The following is an 18,507-nucleotide window of genomic DNA, read 5'->3' as shown; positions in this document are numbered from 1 at the left end:
TTCATAACTGAGAGGCTTTAGCTGTACAACTCACAACTGGCGAGAATACTGAGGGAAAATTATTTTTTCGAACCAACTATCTGAGATGGAAAAGGGAACCTTTTCCTCATTATTTCCTTACACAATGGTATAAAGTACATCCAATTTAAGTTTTTTTTTTTTTTTTTTTGCAGAGGTCTTTTTTTCATGTGCTGATATAACTTATGCAGTTTTCACTGTAATCCCTCTATTAGCACTTTATCTACATCATTCTGAATACATTCAATTTAGTTAAAACCAATCTGTATGTAGAAATGAAAATTAAATTTGTAGCTTTGGTTTAGTGGTGACAAAGAACCAATGTTTTATTCTTTACGGAGAAGTATAGTCTTGCAAGTCAGCTGACATACTTTACATGAATGACAGTGTTACTAAAAAACTGAACTGAAGAACTTGTGCAATTTTTGTTTCACCGATATTGCTCACCTATCACCCATACTGGAAACATATGGGGACATATGGATGTTGAATTACAGTTAGACAAATACATACCTGTACATGGATACATAGCTGATTTCCTGACAAGGCTTCTAACAACCCTATGCTGGGACAAATGCTCAGTGGTGCATTTTAATATTCTAATTCCACTAGCTGATTACATTTTGCAAACGCCCATAAGGGCAGATTCTCATTGAACAATCTTGACCAAACACAACAATCCCTATTTACCAACAAAAAATAAATCATCCTGCATCCTATACAGATAAGTACATAATGTTTCAGGCAATACAGTAGAAACCTCAGCAAAAAAATTAAACTAAATTTATTATCAAACTCACACCGTCACGTGACGCTCTAGAAACCTCCACTGAAATGAAAGACTGTGAAATGTAAATGCTGTTACCTACATGCACACCCTTGGCCTGCAAATATTTCACCAATCACTTCTGCCACCAATTTCCTCTTCCTACTAAACAGGAAGGGGAAACTTAAAGGGGTTGTAATCCTTCATGTTTTCTCACCTTAATGCATCTTATGCATTAAGGTGAAAAAACACCTTGCAGTCACCGGCTCCCCCGAGCCCCTGTTTTACTTACCTGAGCCCCGAATCTCTGTGGGCGCGATCCTGCGTTGCTTTCCCACAGCTCTTGTTGGCTCTTCATTGGATGATTGATAGCAGCGCAGCCATTGGCTCCCGCTGCTATCAAATCAATGATGCAGTGCGCTGGGGCCAAGTCATACACTTGGCAGCTATGGCCGCTGAGTGCATCACACAGGAGCGTGCCCCTAAGCAGAGGGGGTTAGCTCTTGCGAGAGGAGCTGCGAGAGCCGCCATGGGACCCCAGAAGAGGACGAACGGGGCCACTCTGTGCAAAACGAACTGCACAGTGGAGGCAAGTATGGAATGTTTGTTTAAAAAAAAAAAAAAAAAAACTTACACGTGCCCATTCTATACATGTGGACGTAGGGCCAGGAAGGCCTCAGTATTGGAGGATTGGCTCAGTACAGGGGACAGCTTCCTGGTGAGCGGCTCGCTCAGGTGGATTTGGACTAGGATCCAAACATGACTGAGCTCATCAAAAAGTCAACCAATATGTTGCTTTAGGAAATAGAGATTTTTTTCCCCCCTAGTTTTTAAAAAATCAAGCCCTTAGTGCATCTACTACTTACCACATTGCTGAAGACAATTCAGATAAGTTCCTAATTACCCACATTGAAACACCATCATTGTTCAAAAACATTTTTAAATGCATATTAAGGCAACTTAGCAGAACCTGCACATTTCTTCAGTGGCCAAGAGATGGCCCACCCTTTGGTCTCCCACACTTTTTTTATTGGTCCTTCACCAAAATGAGTGACCATAATAGAAAAAGTACTGAAGGTCATGGGGTGGGTCAGATTGCAAAACTTAAGAATTTTACAAACTTTCAGAAGCGACACACAGTATGTACTTAAATCCTTGTTCAAGTCAATCAAAGTCACCATATATTCCAACTACTCTACATTACACATAGAAGTCTTCTGAATAGTACCTTTCTTTTTGGGGAACTGCGTTTTCCAATACGAGATTAATCTAATATGAATCTCTCAGTGGTATAAAGCGTACCTTCATGTGCAACTTTTGAGATTTTACAAACATTGCATTTTAACTCTTATTGTGAAAGGAGGGGCTGTTCCACAGTATATTATTTAACTGTGTAAAAAAAAAAAACATCTTAAGCAGGTACTCACCATGAGGACTAGCAAAATTAGATGATGGAACCATTGAAATCCCAATAGAAGAAGGAGACTGAGTGGGGCCAAAAGATGCAGGAGAAGGTGCTCTGAGGGCACCACTAGGAGAACTCTGCAAGTTTCCTGGAGAAGGAAAATCAGAGTTAGACTTACCAGTGGCAAGTGTTCTCAGGAGACTTTTAGGACAGTACATGAGAGAGAGTGTGGTTCCACCCACCAGAACAAAAAATACAACCAATCGGAAGCTTGGGAAGACCCCTGCAGAAGCCAGCTAGCAGTAGAAAAAAAAACACTGATGTACACATACAATAGAGAGAAAAGGCAGCAAACTGTGTCAAACTCTGATTTTCCCCAGTTTTGAGAAACAAACCGTCAACTTTTGTCTGCAGACAGAGACACTAAGGGGACAGTTTGTTTTAAGAAACATGTATCCAATCATCCCTTGCGACAGGACATAAGCATGTGGAGTTCTGACCGGCGATTCTCTGAATAGATGGTTTACACTACCGGGGGCTTCAGCGTTTGCGTGGTTCCTCCTCCCACAGTGGCTGAGCACATATAGCTGCATCTTCCCACTGCATAGACTCCTTTCCACAGTGACAATTCCCATCACTCCTATACTTGTGAGTGTATACACTTGGTTTTGAACCATTTGGTGGAATAAAGTAAATCACTACAGTATGAAGCTGCTTGGCGCCCCTCTTTCTTTCTAAGATCTTTGACTGTTCCACTAAGAGGTAGCTTTGAGAACCAGGTTACATTTGGCCACAAGGAAGCTATAGAATAACAGGCTCTTTCAGGTTACAAATTACCAAAAACAGAAGCGAAAAAGAGGGAAATGCACAATATAGCAGGAAATTCTAGTGTGCGTGATAGAGGTCTTGCATTGAGAAAAAAGGCTTCACCCTTATTTTATATACTTGTATATTCTTGTTTTTGGTGGACTGGGTAAATGGTATTAGGTTTAGGATCCGGTAGAACTTCTACACTACAGAAATAATGCAATAAAAAATAAAAATAAATCCCTGTTCTTATTTTTAGAACCACAACCTTTTTAACATCTGAGAAACATTAAAATAACGTTCCAGTCTCAGGGAACCCGTCAAAAACTACTTTATCTACAGATTACTGTACATTAGTGAAGGGTCACTAGGAAGAATGCTCCTTAAATCTGGGGAAAGAATCATTCCATCCCAGATAGCTAAAAAGATTATTGTTGTCAGTTGTTTCCCATCTGAGAGTCACACATTGCTCAGGGGACCCCTTGCATCTTCTGGAGGAACCCTGGTTGAGAAACACTTTTCTAGATGTTCCATTTCCCAAGGAGTGCAGTAAAGCTGGCCATACATTATACAATTTTCTTGTTCAATTTCCCTTAAATTATGTAATGCAAGGGCCTGCCTAAATACATACAAATTGAAAGTGTTGAGGTTTGATCTAGTCTTGTATAGTTTTGGTAAATCTAAAGGAAAACTGTACAAGAAAATTGTATAAGGTATGGCCAGCCTAAGAGAGCAAGCTTTGTTGGGGCTCTTGAAGGGTCAAATAAATCTGAAAGGCAGGACACCCAAAAATGTCAGCAAGTATAACTGATGTATCAGCCCCAGCATACATTTACAAGAGGTGGTCTTTTGCCATTGCAGAAGGACTCGTTTTGCCCTCTTGGTTGGGGAGTCATTAGTTCTGCCAGGCTGCTTAGAAAGGTAGAAACTTTAATAACTGAAAACACTTTTTTTTTTTAAAGCTTTCTTTCTTTAAAACTTCCAAACAGGTTTTCTGAAATTTGCATACCACAGAACCAAACGCTGAAAAAAAGAGATTTTTAATACAGCTTACCTGTAAAATCTTTTTCTTGGAGTACATCACGGGACACAGAGCGGCATTCATTACTATATGGGTTATATGGAGTACCTTCAGGTGATAGACACTGGCAATCTCAAACAGGAAATGCCCCTCCCTATATAACCCCCTCCCATAGGAGGAGTACCTCAGTTTTGTAGCAAGCAGTATGCCTCCCAAAATGGTCCCCAAAAGAGGGGTGGGAGCTCTGTGTCCCGTGATGTACTCCAAGAAAAAGATTTTACAGGTAAGCTGTATTAAAAATCTCTTTTTCTTTATCGTTACATCACGGGACACAGAGCGGCATTCATTACTATATGGGATGTCCCAAAGCAATGCTTACAATGAGGGGAGGGAGAACATCTCCAAGACAAAAGGATTTAATTTAGAGATATACTCAAATCATAATAAATCCAACTTAGTTGAGAAAAATAATCTTAAATTTTAAATTTAACTCAAAAAAAGAGGAGCCCCCGGAATCCGAGGGTCTCAAACTGCAGCCTGCAGCACTGCCTGCCCGAAGGCAGTATCAGTATTCCTTCTTACGTCCAACTTGTAGAATTTTGTAAATGTGTGGACAGAAGACCAGGTTGCCGCCTTGCAAACTTGAGCCATAGAGATCTGGTGGTGTGCTGCCCAGGAGGCGCCCATGGCTCTAGTAGAATGAGCCTTTAATGATACTGGAGGAGGCAACCCCTTCAAGCCGTAGGCCTGAGTGATTAATTGCTTAATCCACCTAGAAATGGTGGACTTTGCAGCTGCCTGCCCCTTCTTGGGCCCATCCGGTAAAATGAACAGCACATCTGTTTTCCGGATCTTCTTTGTAGCTTTAAGATAGGCCTTCATGGCCCTGACAATATCCAAGGTATGCAGCAACCCTTCCTTTCTGGAAGTAGGTTTAGGGAAGAAGGATGGTAATACCAAATCCTGGTTCAAATGAAAACTGGATATAACCTTCGGTAGGAAGGAAGGATGAGGGCGTAGAACGACCCTGTCCTTATGAAAAATAAGATATGGTTCCTTACAGGATAAGGCCGCCAGTTCCGATACTCTTCTTGCGGAAACTATGGCGACCAAAAATACTAACTTCCTTGTCAGTAAAACCAAAGGAATTTCAGCCAACGGCTCAAACGGTTGTTTCTGTAAACTTGACAGAACAAGATTTAAATCCCACGGACAAAGCGGGGATTTAACAGGAGGTTTAATACGTAAGACCCCTTGAAGGAAGGTCTTAACCAGCGAGTGGGTGGCCAGCGGCCGCTGAAACCACACTGACAGAGCAGAAATCTGTCCTTTGATTGTGCTTAATGCCAATCCTTTATCCACTCCTAGCTGGAGAAAACTTAAAACTCTATCGATGGTGAACTTGCGAGGAAGCCAAAGTTTGGACTCACACCAGCCTACATAGGCCTTCCAGACCCTGTGATAAATCACCCTAGAGACCGGTTTCCTGGCTCTGATTAGGGTAGAGATTACTTTCTGAGACAGACCTCTACCCCTGAGAATCAGGGATTCAGCCTCCAGGCCGTCAAATTTAGATGCCGTAAGGCAGGGTGGAGGATCGGACCTTGCGATAGCAGGTCTGGCCTTAGAGGCAGAGTCCAAGGGTCTCCCACTACCATCCTTAGGATTAGTGAGTACCATGCCCTTCTGGGCCATGCTGGAGCTACCAGGATAACTGGTATGTGCTCCACCCGGATCCTGCGCAGCAGGCGGGGTAGTAACTGGAGCGGGGGAAACGCATAAAGCAGTTTGAACTGATGCCAAGGGCAAACCAGCGCATCGGTTCCGCAGGCCATCGGATCCCTTGAGCGGGACATGAACCCGTCTAGCTTCTTGTTGAGTCTCGATGCCATGATATCCACGTCCGGCACTCCCCATCTTTGGCAGAGTGCTTGAAAGACTTGTGGATGCAGAGACCATTCCCCCGGCCATAGAGTCTGGCGGCTTAAGAAGTCCGCCTGAAAGTTGTCCACTCCTGGAATAAATATTGCCGATATGCAGGGCACATGAGCCTCTGCCCATAGGAGAATCAAGCCCACCTCTCTCTGAGCGGCTTGACTCCTGGTTCCCCCTTGGTGATTTATGTATGCCACGGCCGTGGCATTGTCTGATTGAATTCTCACCGGGAACCCCTGCAATTTTGACGTCCAAGCCCTGAGGGCTAGTCGAGCAGCTCTGAGCTCCAAGATGTTGATGGGCAACTGCTTCTCTAGCTTTGCCCAAGTACCTTGGCGAGTGCAACCATCCAAAATTGCTCCCCAGCCCGTCAGGCTGGCGTCTGTGGTCACTATCTTCCAAGCCACTGGGCTGAAAGACTTCCCCTTCAGTAGATTCTGAGGGTCTAACCACCAACACAGACTTTGTCGGACTCTTGATGAGAGAGGCAACGGGATATCCAAGGCCTGTGGCCTTCTGCTCCATGCTGACAGAATGACTGCCTGCAGGATGCGAGTGTGGCTCTGGGCGTATGGTACCGCCTCGAATGTGGCCACCATCTTGCCTAGTAACCTCATACTTAGGCGAATAGTCGGTTCCTTTTTGCTTAGAACCAGTAGGATTAACTCCTTGATGGCTTTGACCTTCCTCAGAGGTAGGAACACTCTTTGTTGTTCTGTGTCTAATCTCATGCCGAGATATTCCAACTGCCTTGTGGGCAGGAAAGCTGACTTTTCTCGATTTAGGACCCAGCCGAACCTCTCGAGGTATTGGACCGTGAGGGCCACTGCTCGCTCCCAGCCGGGAGACGAGTGATCTATGACTAGGTCGTCCAGGTATGCTAGGATCGTGACCCCTTGGATCCTTAGCTTGGCTAGGATTGGAGCTAGGACCTTCGTGAACACCCGGGGGGCCGTAGCCAACCCGAAGGGAAGCGCCACGAATTGGAAATGACGTGAAGCCACCATGAAGCGTAGATATCTTTGATGTGGCTGATAAATTGGAACATGAAGGTAGGCATCCTTTATGTCTATGGACGCCATGAAGTCGTCCCTTTGGAGTGTGGCAGCTGCTGACCGCACGGATTCCATCCGAAATGAGCGGACCTTTAGGTATGCATTTACCATCTTTAGGTCCAAAATTGGCCTGACATCTCCATTGGCCTTTGGGATGATGAATAGGTTGGAGTAGAAGCCCAGCCCCTGTTCCAGGACTGGTACCTCTACTATTACTTCCTGGGAAAGTAGATGATCTAATGCCGATCTTAATGCGGCTCCCTTCTCCGGATCGTTTGGAATCCTCGACTCCTGGAAATGAGGAGGAGGAAACCTTAGGAAATCTAGTTTGTAGCCTGTGGCCACGGAAGACCGTACCCACTCGTCGGGAATGCTGGCTTCCCAAATCTCTGAAAAGAGTCGCAGCCTTCCCCCCCACCTTCGTGGGTGGGGGCGCCCCTTCATAAGGTTGGCTTGGGGGCTGGTTTTGCTGGTTTGCGAAACCACTGCCTTTTGCCTCTAACAGCCTGTCCTTGTGATCTGCTGTTGAAGCCGAAGCTTGCTTTTGCAGGAGGCCGTCGATACTGCTTAGTATTAGAGGGCCCCTGCCCAGGGGAATACTGTCGTTTAAACGCAGGCCCCTGAACCTTCTTCTTAGTTGGCAAGAGAGTACTCTTGCCGTTTGAAATGGTCTGAATGTATTTATCTAGGTCTTCTCCGAAGAGTCGTCCTCCATGGAAGGGGAACCCTACCAGGAGCTTCTTGCATGGGGGCTCAGCCTCCCAGCTTTTTAACCATAAGAGTCTTCTCATATGGATAAGGGATAACGATAAACGTGACGCTTGCTGGATAGAATCCTTGATTGCGTTTACCGTAAAACATATGGCCTTAGGGACATCCGAAAATTCTTCTGCCTGCTGAGCAGGAATAAGTTTAAGCATCTGCTTAAATTGATGCGATAATGCTTGAGCAACCCCAATCGCGGCCACAGCTGGCTGTACTACTGCCCCTGCAGCAGTGAAGGAGTTCTTAAGTAGTGCTTCCAAGCGCTTATCAACTGGATCCTTGAACACCTGTATGTTTTCTACAGGGCATGTCAACGATTTGTTAACACATGAGATGGCTGCGTCCACTGCAGGAGTAGCCCATCTTTTGGAAAATTTATCTTCCATAGGATATAGGACAGAGAATCTTCTAGGTGGTAAGAAGATCTTATCTGGCTTGTTCCAATCTTGGAACAAAACTCCCTCTAATAGAGGATGGATCGGAAACACAGCATTGCTTTGAGGCGCCCTCAGTGAGCCCAAAGCTGAAACCGTCGATACCTGGAGATCTGGTACTGGCAAGTTGAATGCCTTATGGACCAAGTCCGACAATCCTTGAATCCACCAGCTCTCCCTCAGGGAGACTGCCCCAGACTCCTCTGTATCCGGATCCTCGATCCCTGAACCTACTTGGTCCTTGTCCAAGAGGTCGTCCAATTCCCCTGAGGAAAGGACCTCCTCCTCTGAGGGTCCGCGCTCGGGCGACGGAGATCTATTCCGCTTACTGCCCCGCATAGCTGCGGCTATCATTTTTCCCATGCTTTTCTGCATCTCTTTTAAAGAGGTGAGTAATACCTCCTCCGTGACCATCTTAGGGTTGGACTGACTCGCGTCAGCTCCAGCCCCAGATCCCGATGGCCCCAAGGCTCCCTGTGGGGAAAGCAGCGGCATAGCTTTGTCCGAGACCTCAGACTCTCTGGGGGAATCCCCACCTCTTGTACCCTCTGACTTGTTTTTTGATGCCATGGTACAATACCGAGGTACACCTGCTACTTATTGGTACCTGGGACTTATAAATAGTTAAATGCCCAAACACCTGTTTGGGGGATAAAAAATGCTTCCTCTCCCCTAGATGACACTTTTTTTTTTTTTTTCAAATCTAGGAAAGAAAAAACATTCTGTCCCCCTGAGTAGTATTGCAAGAAAAACTATGAGATGGAAAAGAAACAGCCTATTCCTAGGCTTGAAAACAGTCTTCTGAAGACTGCAATATTCTTTCTGGCCACTGTGTGTCCTCGGCGCCCCGTGCTTGCCGTTCTGGTCTTTCCTCCCCAGTTCCAAAGTATTGAATGAGCTATATGGAACAAACAAGGAAGGGCCGCCCCTTCCTTAAGCCACTGACCCGCCCTTCCCCCCCAGCAATCTCAAACAGGAAATGCCCCTCCCGACAGGGGGGGGGGGGGGGTTGGGGGGAAGGGAGCCTCTCTGCTCCAGCAAACTGCAGCCTGCAGCCTGGAACCACGAGGAGGTCAGCGTTTTGCCTGCTTTGCAGGCTCTGAGGAGGAAGACTGAATGGAGCATCGCCTGGAGGCTTGCAGGTAAGCACAGCTCTCTGACACACACATACACTTTATACACAGGCCCCACTCAATGCTTTTCCAACACTACAAGGGAGGTCACATCTTATGGGGAATAATACATATAGAGCCATCCTATCTTTATGATATGTGACTAGTTTGCCAGATGCAGTGCATAACTTTAGGCATGTCCCCTGTGACCCCCCAGAAAAAACCTGCTAAGAACCAAGTTCCGCAAGTTTTCCCCTCACTTACCTGCTCCATGCCGCAGGACTTTGCCAAGCAAGAGGCCCAATCTTCCCCCATCTCCGTGGGGATGTCTAGACCTTCAGGCCCTGGGAACCTTCTTCTTCCTTGAAGGATCCACTGTCCTGGGCCCATATAGCACCCTGGCAACAGAAAACATTAGGCACCCAGAGGTTTTCTAAGTTCTGGGCCCAGGGTCCAGCTCTCTAAAAAGAAAAGCATTATGGGCTATACCCCAAGGGTTTGGGGTCCGGTTACTGACCACTTTAGCGCTGAGGCTTTTTTGGACAGAACCGGTTAGCTCACCTAATCCCAAGGATGCGGAGGCAAGCTAAACCATGACTAACACCTAAGACACTGGCGTAAAAACTGAGGTACTCCTCCTATGGGAGGGGGTTATATAGGGAGGGGCATTTCCTGTTTGAGATTGCCAGTGTCTATCACCTGAAGGTACTCCATATAACCCATATAGTAATGAATGCCGCTCTGTGTCCCGTGATGTAACGATAAAGAAAAGGGGTTCTCTTGCCATGGTTTTAGTTATAAGGTCTGCTGTGCCCAATTTACCAAAGCCAATGATCCAGCTTGCCTGCAGACATGGTCTATAGATGCAGTCACAAAGTCTGCAGCCTTGGAAGTAGCAATAAACTAAAAGCATAAGAGGTTGAAGATGACAGCATAAGAGCAATAACAGACCTGAAAAATTAGAAAATTGTGCAACGCCCTTTCCTCTACCAGAATACCACAGCTAAACTCTTAAGGGGGGTGCAGACACCAGACAGTACTGTTCCCCAAGCACTTAAAATGAAATAAGCCTAGGTACAAGGAGGATATCCTAGGGGTCAGAGACGTAGCCTTCCCTTAGGAACAGAAAGCAGAGATAGAGAACAGCAGCTAAAAGGATGGTCTTCCACCTTATGGTTTTTCCCAAAGCTTTCCTGTACTCCTGACCAACCTGCCCAAGAAACAGCTGGCTGGCTTATCCAAGGGTCTTCTTTTTAAAACTTGCGATCGTTGTTTCCTGTGTGGATGAGTGCATCTACACATTCTCAAGTTCTGTGCAGAAAGACAGTGGCACAAATATTGGACAAACTGAATAGACAGACACACAGCTTGTAGGAACTATACTGTAAAGGAACAGGTCTGCACTGTTAGAAGGTATCAGAACAAGGGCTCTGCAGGGCCTGGAGGGTGGGAAATGGGAAAGAGGTGTGTGTGTTTAGAGTCAAACAGGCAGAAGTGAGCCTAATACTTTGTAATAAATGTAAAGCTTGTGAAACTTGAAAGTGTTTTTTTCTTTAAGTTTTGGATAGAGTAAAGAATGGGTAAGACACTTGTGAAGCATTTGTTTACAGTCTGAATTTCGTTGCGGAAGTTTCCCTTCACTTCCTCTCCCAGAGACACAGCAGGATGTGAGAGGGAACGGTGAGGGGATATCTCCTCTTGTACAGTTGCCACCAAAATAAGTATCCCAACTGTAACATGTCCTCTCACCTTTGATTCCTGAAACAACTCAAAGTTTGAACGTCTCAAACTTTTATACCGAAGACGACCGCCAACAGGTCGTTTAGTGCATCTCCCCAGTAGAGAGACAGCAACAAGAACCAAAAAAAAGAAAAAAAAAAAAAGGGGGGGGGAGGCCTTCCACATTCCATTTTGTTCAACAATATTTGTACCCAAAGCAGAACTTTACCCATAACAGCCAGATAAAAAATAATGTCCCTGTGTTTAAATGGTCTTTTGAATTCAGAACTTCAACTTAAATCAGGAGGATCAAGTTATATACACACACACACACACACACACACACACACACGCTAGAATTGGGCCGAACAAAAGTTCAGACTTGAACTCTGAACCCCATTGAAGTTTATGGGACCCGAACTTAAAGAATCAAAAGTGCCCATTTTAAAGGCTTATATGCAAGTTATTGGCCATAAAAAGGGTATGGGCGCCAGGGACTGGGGGACATGTATAAATGCAAAAAGGGCCTGGCATGGACTGGGGGGGCGGCCCTATGGCATTTTTTATTTTTCAATGTTTTCTTCTTCAGTCAGCTATCAGCGTTCGCCCGTTGACAGCTGATGACTCATTCCGTTGTTAAGGACGCTACAGCTGGCTTTCCGACACACTTTTTAACAACCAGCTATGTACTGTGCCCTGATTGGGCAAAGCTTTTCCCAATCAGGGCTTAGAATGCAATGAGCAGTGCATTGTGGGACGCTCGATGGGCGAACTGAATGCCCTGCAATTTCGGGGCCGAACTTTTGCTCGGCTCGACCTGTTCGCCTAACTCTAATACACACACTATATAACACACACCCCATACATACATAAAGATAAAGGCATATAATGAAAATTGTATTCTTCTGTGCTGACAAATATTCCAGAGAAAAATATATAGAACTACCATATACAATTGTTACAAACTAGCGGTTTTCAAATAGGTCTTCAAGTAAGAAATCATGGGTGCCCAGGTGGTGAGATATACAGTTTTTTTTATATGTTTGCATTGAAAACAATATGAAAAGCTATGGGTTTCCTAGGTCATTCTGTGTTGCAAAAAAAATAAAAGCGAACTTAAAGTGATAAACACTTCAGAGCTGCTTGGCTGTGCTGTTAAGCATTGATCAGTCATTATTAAACAGCAGGTTAGACATTTTTTTTTGCTTTGATTTTGTAAGTAGAAAACCAATTTGATTGAGTTATTTTACCAAGAAGCACTCCTGTCACTGGGAGGATGTAGTAACCCCAGTCACTGTCTAATGATGCAATGGCTTACGCAGCAAAAGTAAGAGAAGTGAATGACATATACATGACAGAGAAATATTCTCACCTGGAGACTGTGTGTGCATCATTACTGGTGACGGTGCAACAGTATTATGATATGAAGAAGGTGGAGAAGTAAGTGGATAGGCACCAGAAGCTCCTGACTGTTTTGAAAACTGGGAACATAAAATAAATCAATTACATATTTAGCTAATTAGTCACAGGACACATTACTATTCTAAATATCTAAAATGTTATCAGTCTTTAAAAGCATATAACATACCAAGCAAAATAACAAAAATTATGTAAGACAGTTAATAGTCTGGTTAACATTGTATATATCAATCATGTATGTATGTAGCTTTGGCATGTATGTCAATTACCTGCTGTGTCTGTGGCTGAAATTGGGATAGCAATGAGTCCATCATATCTCCTCCAACAGGTGATGGTGGATTGTCATCTTCATTAACCGATCGCCTCCGTGCATCCTGATTGCTATCCACAAACATATTCAGGAATGTCTAAAAATAGAAGAAAACACACTCTAGAACAAAAGGTGGCATAAGAAGAAGAAAGGAATGAAAAGTGGAGAAATTGAAAACATAAAAAGAAAGTAAAGAATTAAAAATGTACCTTCAGCCCTGGAGCTGGATAAAAGCCTTCAACTATTTTGCTGTTATCGAAGAGGCTGTAAGCGCCGTCTCGTATTGCCACCACACCCCTACTTCTACAATAAATGTCTATACAATACATATTTCTGAAGGCCAGTCGTATATGGGTAGGAGATTGGGGAAGTATAGAAAAGCACTGATAGGCAGTGTTTATCCGCTGTGTCAGGCCCAGCATCGGTACTGTTGGAAGTTTGTTGATAGCGTTTAAAGGTGCTTGAGTATCAAATAAAACCTGTTGGAATAAAGAGTGCAGACAATCAGTTTATGTATGCAAAGAAAAACAAAAACCACAATAGAAAAAGAAAACAATATTTCAAAAATACTCAAACAGATAACCATTTTGAAAGTTTAAAAAGGAATGGCACATGTTCAAAATTATGACTGCTTTAAAATGGTTATAAACCCTTACATATACCCAGTGAAGCGATTAGCCTTAGGTGATAAACAGGTACAACCTATGTAGGAGCATTTGTTTCATCTGTTTATCTACAGCAATCTGTACCCTACACATCCAAAGTGCAGAATTTACACAGGATCTCTCAGATCTGAAAAGCAGGTGGCAGAGAGCTGAACTTACATCAGAGGGGAAAGCTCTGAGAGCTGATTGGAGGGAAATAACACACCCTCCTTCACACAGAAACAAAGCTGAAACTGTCAGACGGTGCCCCCTCCCCCCCCCCGCCACCATTTTTCTCCCGGTGTCCGGAAAACTAGCCAGAAGTGATTTATGCCGATAGAGGAGTGAAGCAGTGGACAGAAATTACACTTGGTGTTCTGGATTAAGACAAGCACACACAGGAGGGATATATTTTTACCGCAAGTTGAGATCAGCAGACTTTCAAAAATATACTGAAATATCAACATACTGTATAAAAAGCTTGCCGAGGTGATCCACCTTAAGAGTCTATCCCTCAGTGTCAATAAAAACAATCCATTTAAATAACTTACCTGTAACAATTGTACTACATTTGGGACTTTGTTGAACATTTCTTGTAGCTGGTGAAGAATGATATTGTGACAATTACTACAACCAGAGTTAGGTCCGGTGGTCCCAAGGGATATGTGAAATTTCTGGTTAATAGAATTCCACTGAATACTTATCTGCAATGTAAAAAACAAAACACTTGAACACCATCAATTTTCAAAACGTTCATTAGATTTCCTACCATAGATTAAGCAATTCCATTTATTGTAAAAAAAAAAAAAAAAAAAAGAAGCAGCATGGAAAAAAAAAAAGAAGGTAGAAAGGGCGTCTTGATTTCAAAGTTTCAATAAATACAACTATAGAGTATGCCAACCACAGGAGTGCTACCCCGATCACATTATCATTTCAGGTAGAGAGATGGAGAAAAAAAAATTGTTTACTACTCCATGTAACTCTGGGCAGGCTGACAAACTTAAAAGCCATTATTTTGTGAGGCGATATAGGCACAGAAAAACACAAGATGGGCTTGAAAACGCCCAGTACAGCATTTTTTTTGCAGATTTAAAATGCAGCGCACTGTTTTCAATGTGCCTGTACACACAGGTGAGTAAACAAGCCCTGCCTATTGATCAGTGAAAAAAAAAACACAGTAATATGCGTTGCCAGTCATTATTATTGTGTGTATCAGTGAAAATGCACACAAGTACTCGCAGATACAAATAAACAAAAATGCTACGCTTCCTGCTTGTGTGTGCATCCTCGCAAAAAAAATCTCAAATACTCGCAAATATGCGCAAATGATAGAGCCCATTGTTGCATTTTTTCTGGCAGGAATGTCTGGTTCTCTTACATCAGTAGTGTGCAAGAGGCCTTAATATAATGATTGAGAAGACAATGTTTTCATGAAAGCTCTACTCTTGGTCATCACCCTAAGGCCTATTTGCACATAAAAATAAAAAGCCACATTTTTCAGCGATTTGAAATGAGATGCATTGTTGTCTTACAAAGATCAATATTACTGGTCTGAGTACCAAGCCATATAACAAAAATAGAACATTTTACATTTAAGTGCAGTAATTTATTCCATACGCGCGTTTACTTGTCTATAAGCATGTTTACGTGGGTATAAATGAGTATATTACCACGCTGGAAATGAAGATGAATTTTACTCGTCTATACACTTACGCACCTTTACACGCCTATAGTCAATATTACTCAGGTCTTTACACACAAGTTCCTGAGTAAACATCAGCAAATTATGACACCTGTGTGCATGGGTCCTAAAAGTTATTCCTACTACTATTTACTCTGTACACACAATGGTCATAAGAAAACTTTACCAGAAGGCATAAATTAGTCCTGAAAGTGCATCTAGCAGCCTCCCCCATAAAACCACAAGCTGTGGGTGGAGAGGAATAATGTGTGTTGCTATAAGGAGTGAGGAGCAGAAGGGGAATCTTTTTAAAATGAGACCACTTAAAATCGAATAAGAAAAAAATACTATAACCCCTTAAACTAATAAACAGGTCCAATTCACCTACCGAGCTTCCCTTCGTTTGTCCATAGCACAGAATCAGCTTGCGATAATTATACAATCGGACCTCAGAAAACTGATTTAAGTGGTGAGGTATGTCTTTGGAAGGACAAGAAAAAAAAGTTAGAATATATTCACAAGTAAATGCTCTACTTTCAGAATAATCAAAGAAATGTTACCTTGTAAACACTTGGAAAATTCCAGCACACATTCATATAACTGAGCAATGCTATTCCAGTCATTTAGGAACATTTCTACTACTTTCCTTCCTCCTACAGGTTCTGACAGGGGGTTTTCATAAGTTAGGTACACGTGTCGTGTTGGACCTAAGAAGAATAAACACATCGATTTTTCAGATACAGTTACTAAATGTGTAGTAAGCAATATGTTATGAAAAACTTATGAAACATACCCTGTTCCCTGGAGGCTGCACTGTTAAGTGGGCAGTTTGCAAACACTAGCTCTGCAACCCATGTTCGGTTATTCCTGCCTTGCAGTCGAAAAGTGCAATCGAGTAGAGACTGTTCTAGTGCCTTCTGTGTTTCTTCACTTATCCCTTTACATGGAGGAACCCTTTAGACAAGAAAAAAAAAAAAAAAATATGTCAGATGTTTCCTAACGTATCGCACAGCAAATAATTTCCACATCATTACCAGATCGGTAAAATATTTGTAGCTTGAAGACCTAGATAAACGGTTACACTTATTAGTAGCTGTAACATTTCACCATAAACAGCCCAATATCAACAATTTGAATCAGTCTATGTAAAGCCAAGAGTGGCCATAACGGGGGAAAAAAGTTAAGTGACGCTTCCTATCTTAAACATGACTTGCGATCATTAGGCCACGAAAACAAAAGTCTCCAGGAGTATTAGAGCACAAATCACTTGAAATGGCACCACATCCATAAAGATATATAAAGAACAAAAGAAAAAAGGACCCTAAGGTGCCACACTACTCCAGAAAAACTTTTTTCTCCACGATTCCTTAAGAATTAGTACATCAAAAACAATAGTAACACATACAAAACACAGTGTCAGATAAAGTATATGAAGCTCCTTGAAATAGTGCCCAACCTACTAGGCCACAACTGCTAAATACTCATAATGTATCTCGTTTATTGGCTTTATCAGGAGACCAAAAGTATAACCAAGTTCTAATTTATATAGCGCTGTGTCCAGATAGAAAAGCGCTCCAAGTCTCCTCAGATAGGAAAAAGACACTAGGGTTTGAGTGGCAAATGGGAGCCCCTAATAAGCGGCACATGACACTAGTTTAATAAATAGAAAATATCCACACATTCAAGAAAATTCTACAGACTGGTGGACCCCCTCTCTTGTAAATTGCAAAGACTGGGCAATAAAGGGTATGCCTAAAAAATCCAAAAGGTGTGTACCGTTCCCCCAGTGTCACACCACAATCCTCTCAAGGCTGCCAGGTCAGATGCACTCATCACACTAGGAGATTTTGTGCATTGCTGTCACCATCAAGCAAGTGCCAGTGCACAGGTAATTCTTTCAAGGACAGGTCATCTCCCCACTCTAACTTCTGTAATGAAATTCACAAATATCCATAAAAATAAAATAATTTTGTTTACCTTAGTACTCGGATAGCATGACTAAAGCCATCCCCTTCTATTTGTACACCTTGATGAGGAATGTTCTGGTTGGAAAACTGCAGAGACAAAAAAAAATAAAAAATGTTTCCAACATGAAACAAAAGATCACCTGGATAGCAACAGAGGAAATACAACTGGATAATTAATTCTTAAAAACTCCTTCCTTTACGGTCATCTTCAAACTCTAACTTTCAAAACCGATGTTCATCTGAAATAGCATAGTTAAAAAAGGGCCTAAAGCTGGATATACTGGCTGGATAGAATACAGATGACTCGTATAAATAGCAAAAATATTTTTCTGATCACAATAAAGTATTAAGACAATAAGTGATAGACTCAAGAGCAAGCTATCTGCATGTAAGCCTGATTAGCTACAAAACAACCTGATTGCACAATGAAATCAGGATATTAAAAGATTTTGAAACGCATCAGTTACAATACATTTTGGTACGTTTACGTTCTTTTAAAAAACAGTACACAGACACACCTCCATTCGAAGTCCGATAAACGGCATGTTGGCATCACACATGGCCACAAAGTGAGCAAGCACTTTATTAAAGGCACACATTTCCCCTGTCCGCTTTGGCTTCTTTGATTCTGGAGAACCCTGATCTCCAGAAAGCTGCAGAAGAAAAAAAGTTCTGTAAATCATAAAATAATAAATTATCTCTTAAGGGTATTAGAAAAACAGTTCAGATGTAACCACACCAATATATGTACAACAAGATCAACATATGTACAAACTAAAATGGGAAAATTGTACTTACCAAAAAAAATCTATTTCTTGGAGTTCACAGAGGGACAAGGAAGTTCAGAGACTGTTGGAAAGATCAAAAGCTTTCCAACTGTGGGATGGGCAACAGCAAGAAAAAAACAATAGGCCCACAAAAACCAATAGGCCCACGAAAACCAACAGAACTGGGGACTACCTACAGCTCAGTGAGCCACCTGAAAGACATTACGCCCAAAGCTGGTATCAAAAGATGCCTGGACTTCCACCTGGTAAAACTTACAGAACATATGAACAGAAGACCAGTGCAGACTTGGCAAGACTTCAGATTCCTTACTGATGATTAATGTACATCACTGTCTGCCTGAATATTTATCTGATAACCTTCCAGTCAGGGTATCTTTTCTTGCAACCACAAAGGAACCCTTCTTGCAAAAGGATGAGGATTCCAGAATGGAGCCTTATGCCGCGTACACATGATCGGACATTCCGACATCAAACCCGTCGAATTTCTTTTTTTCCCCGACGGATGTTTGCTCAAACTTGTCTTGCATACAAGGTCACACAAATGTTGTCGGAAATTCCGAACGCCAAGAACCCCGTTAACACTACGTCGAGCCGAGAAAAATTAAGTTCAATGATTCCGAGCATGCGTAAAATTTTTGTAAGTTGAACTGTGTACACGGTC

At 42.7% G+C, this 18,507-nt stretch overlaps 1 protein-coding gene across 5 annotated transcripts in view; it reads right to left on the bottom strand.

Moving 5' to 3' along the window:
- Positions 1 to 18,507, bottom strand: part of MED14 (mediator complex subunit 14) — a 75,851-nt gene that overhangs the window by 11,669 nt on the left and 45,675 nt on the right. For 3 of the 5 annotated variants that reach the window (XM_040338102.1, XM_040338103.1, XM_040338105.1), the window contains exons 15-24: positions 17,577 to 17,711; positions 17,069 to 17,145; positions 15,885 to 16,045; positions 15,652 to 15,798; positions 15,480 to 15,571; positions 13,962 to 14,114; positions 12,976 to 13,245; positions 12,726 to 12,863; positions 12,410 to 12,518; positions 2,212 to 2,337 (exon numbers count right to left, since the gene is read on the bottom strand). In XM_040338102.1, coding sequence (XP_040194036.1) covers positions 2,212 to 2,337; positions 12,410 to 12,518; positions 12,726 to 12,863; positions 12,976 to 13,245; positions 13,962 to 14,114; positions 15,480 to 15,571; positions 15,652 to 15,798; positions 15,885 to 16,045; positions 17,069 to 17,145; positions 17,577 to 17,711 — 1,408 coding nt within the window. The remainder of the gene's footprint in view (positions 1 to 2,211; positions 2,338 to 12,409; positions 12,519 to 12,725; positions 12,864 to 12,975; positions 13,246 to 13,961; positions 14,115 to 15,479; positions 15,572 to 15,651; positions 15,799 to 15,884; positions 16,046 to 17,068; positions 17,146 to 17,576; positions 17,712 to 18,507) is intronic. The other 2 variants (XM_040338104.1, XM_040338106.1) reach the window with 1 other exon arrangement.

Source organism: Rana temporaria, chromosome 2, assembly GCF_905171775.1.
Source record: "Rana temporaria chromosome 2, aRanTem1.1, whole genome shotgun sequence".
NCBI lineage: Eukaryota > Metazoa > Chordata > Amphibia > Anura > Ranidae > Rana > Rana temporaria.
Note: the sequence above shows the minus strand (reverse complement) of the source record. Positions and strands in the feature narration are given on the sequence as shown.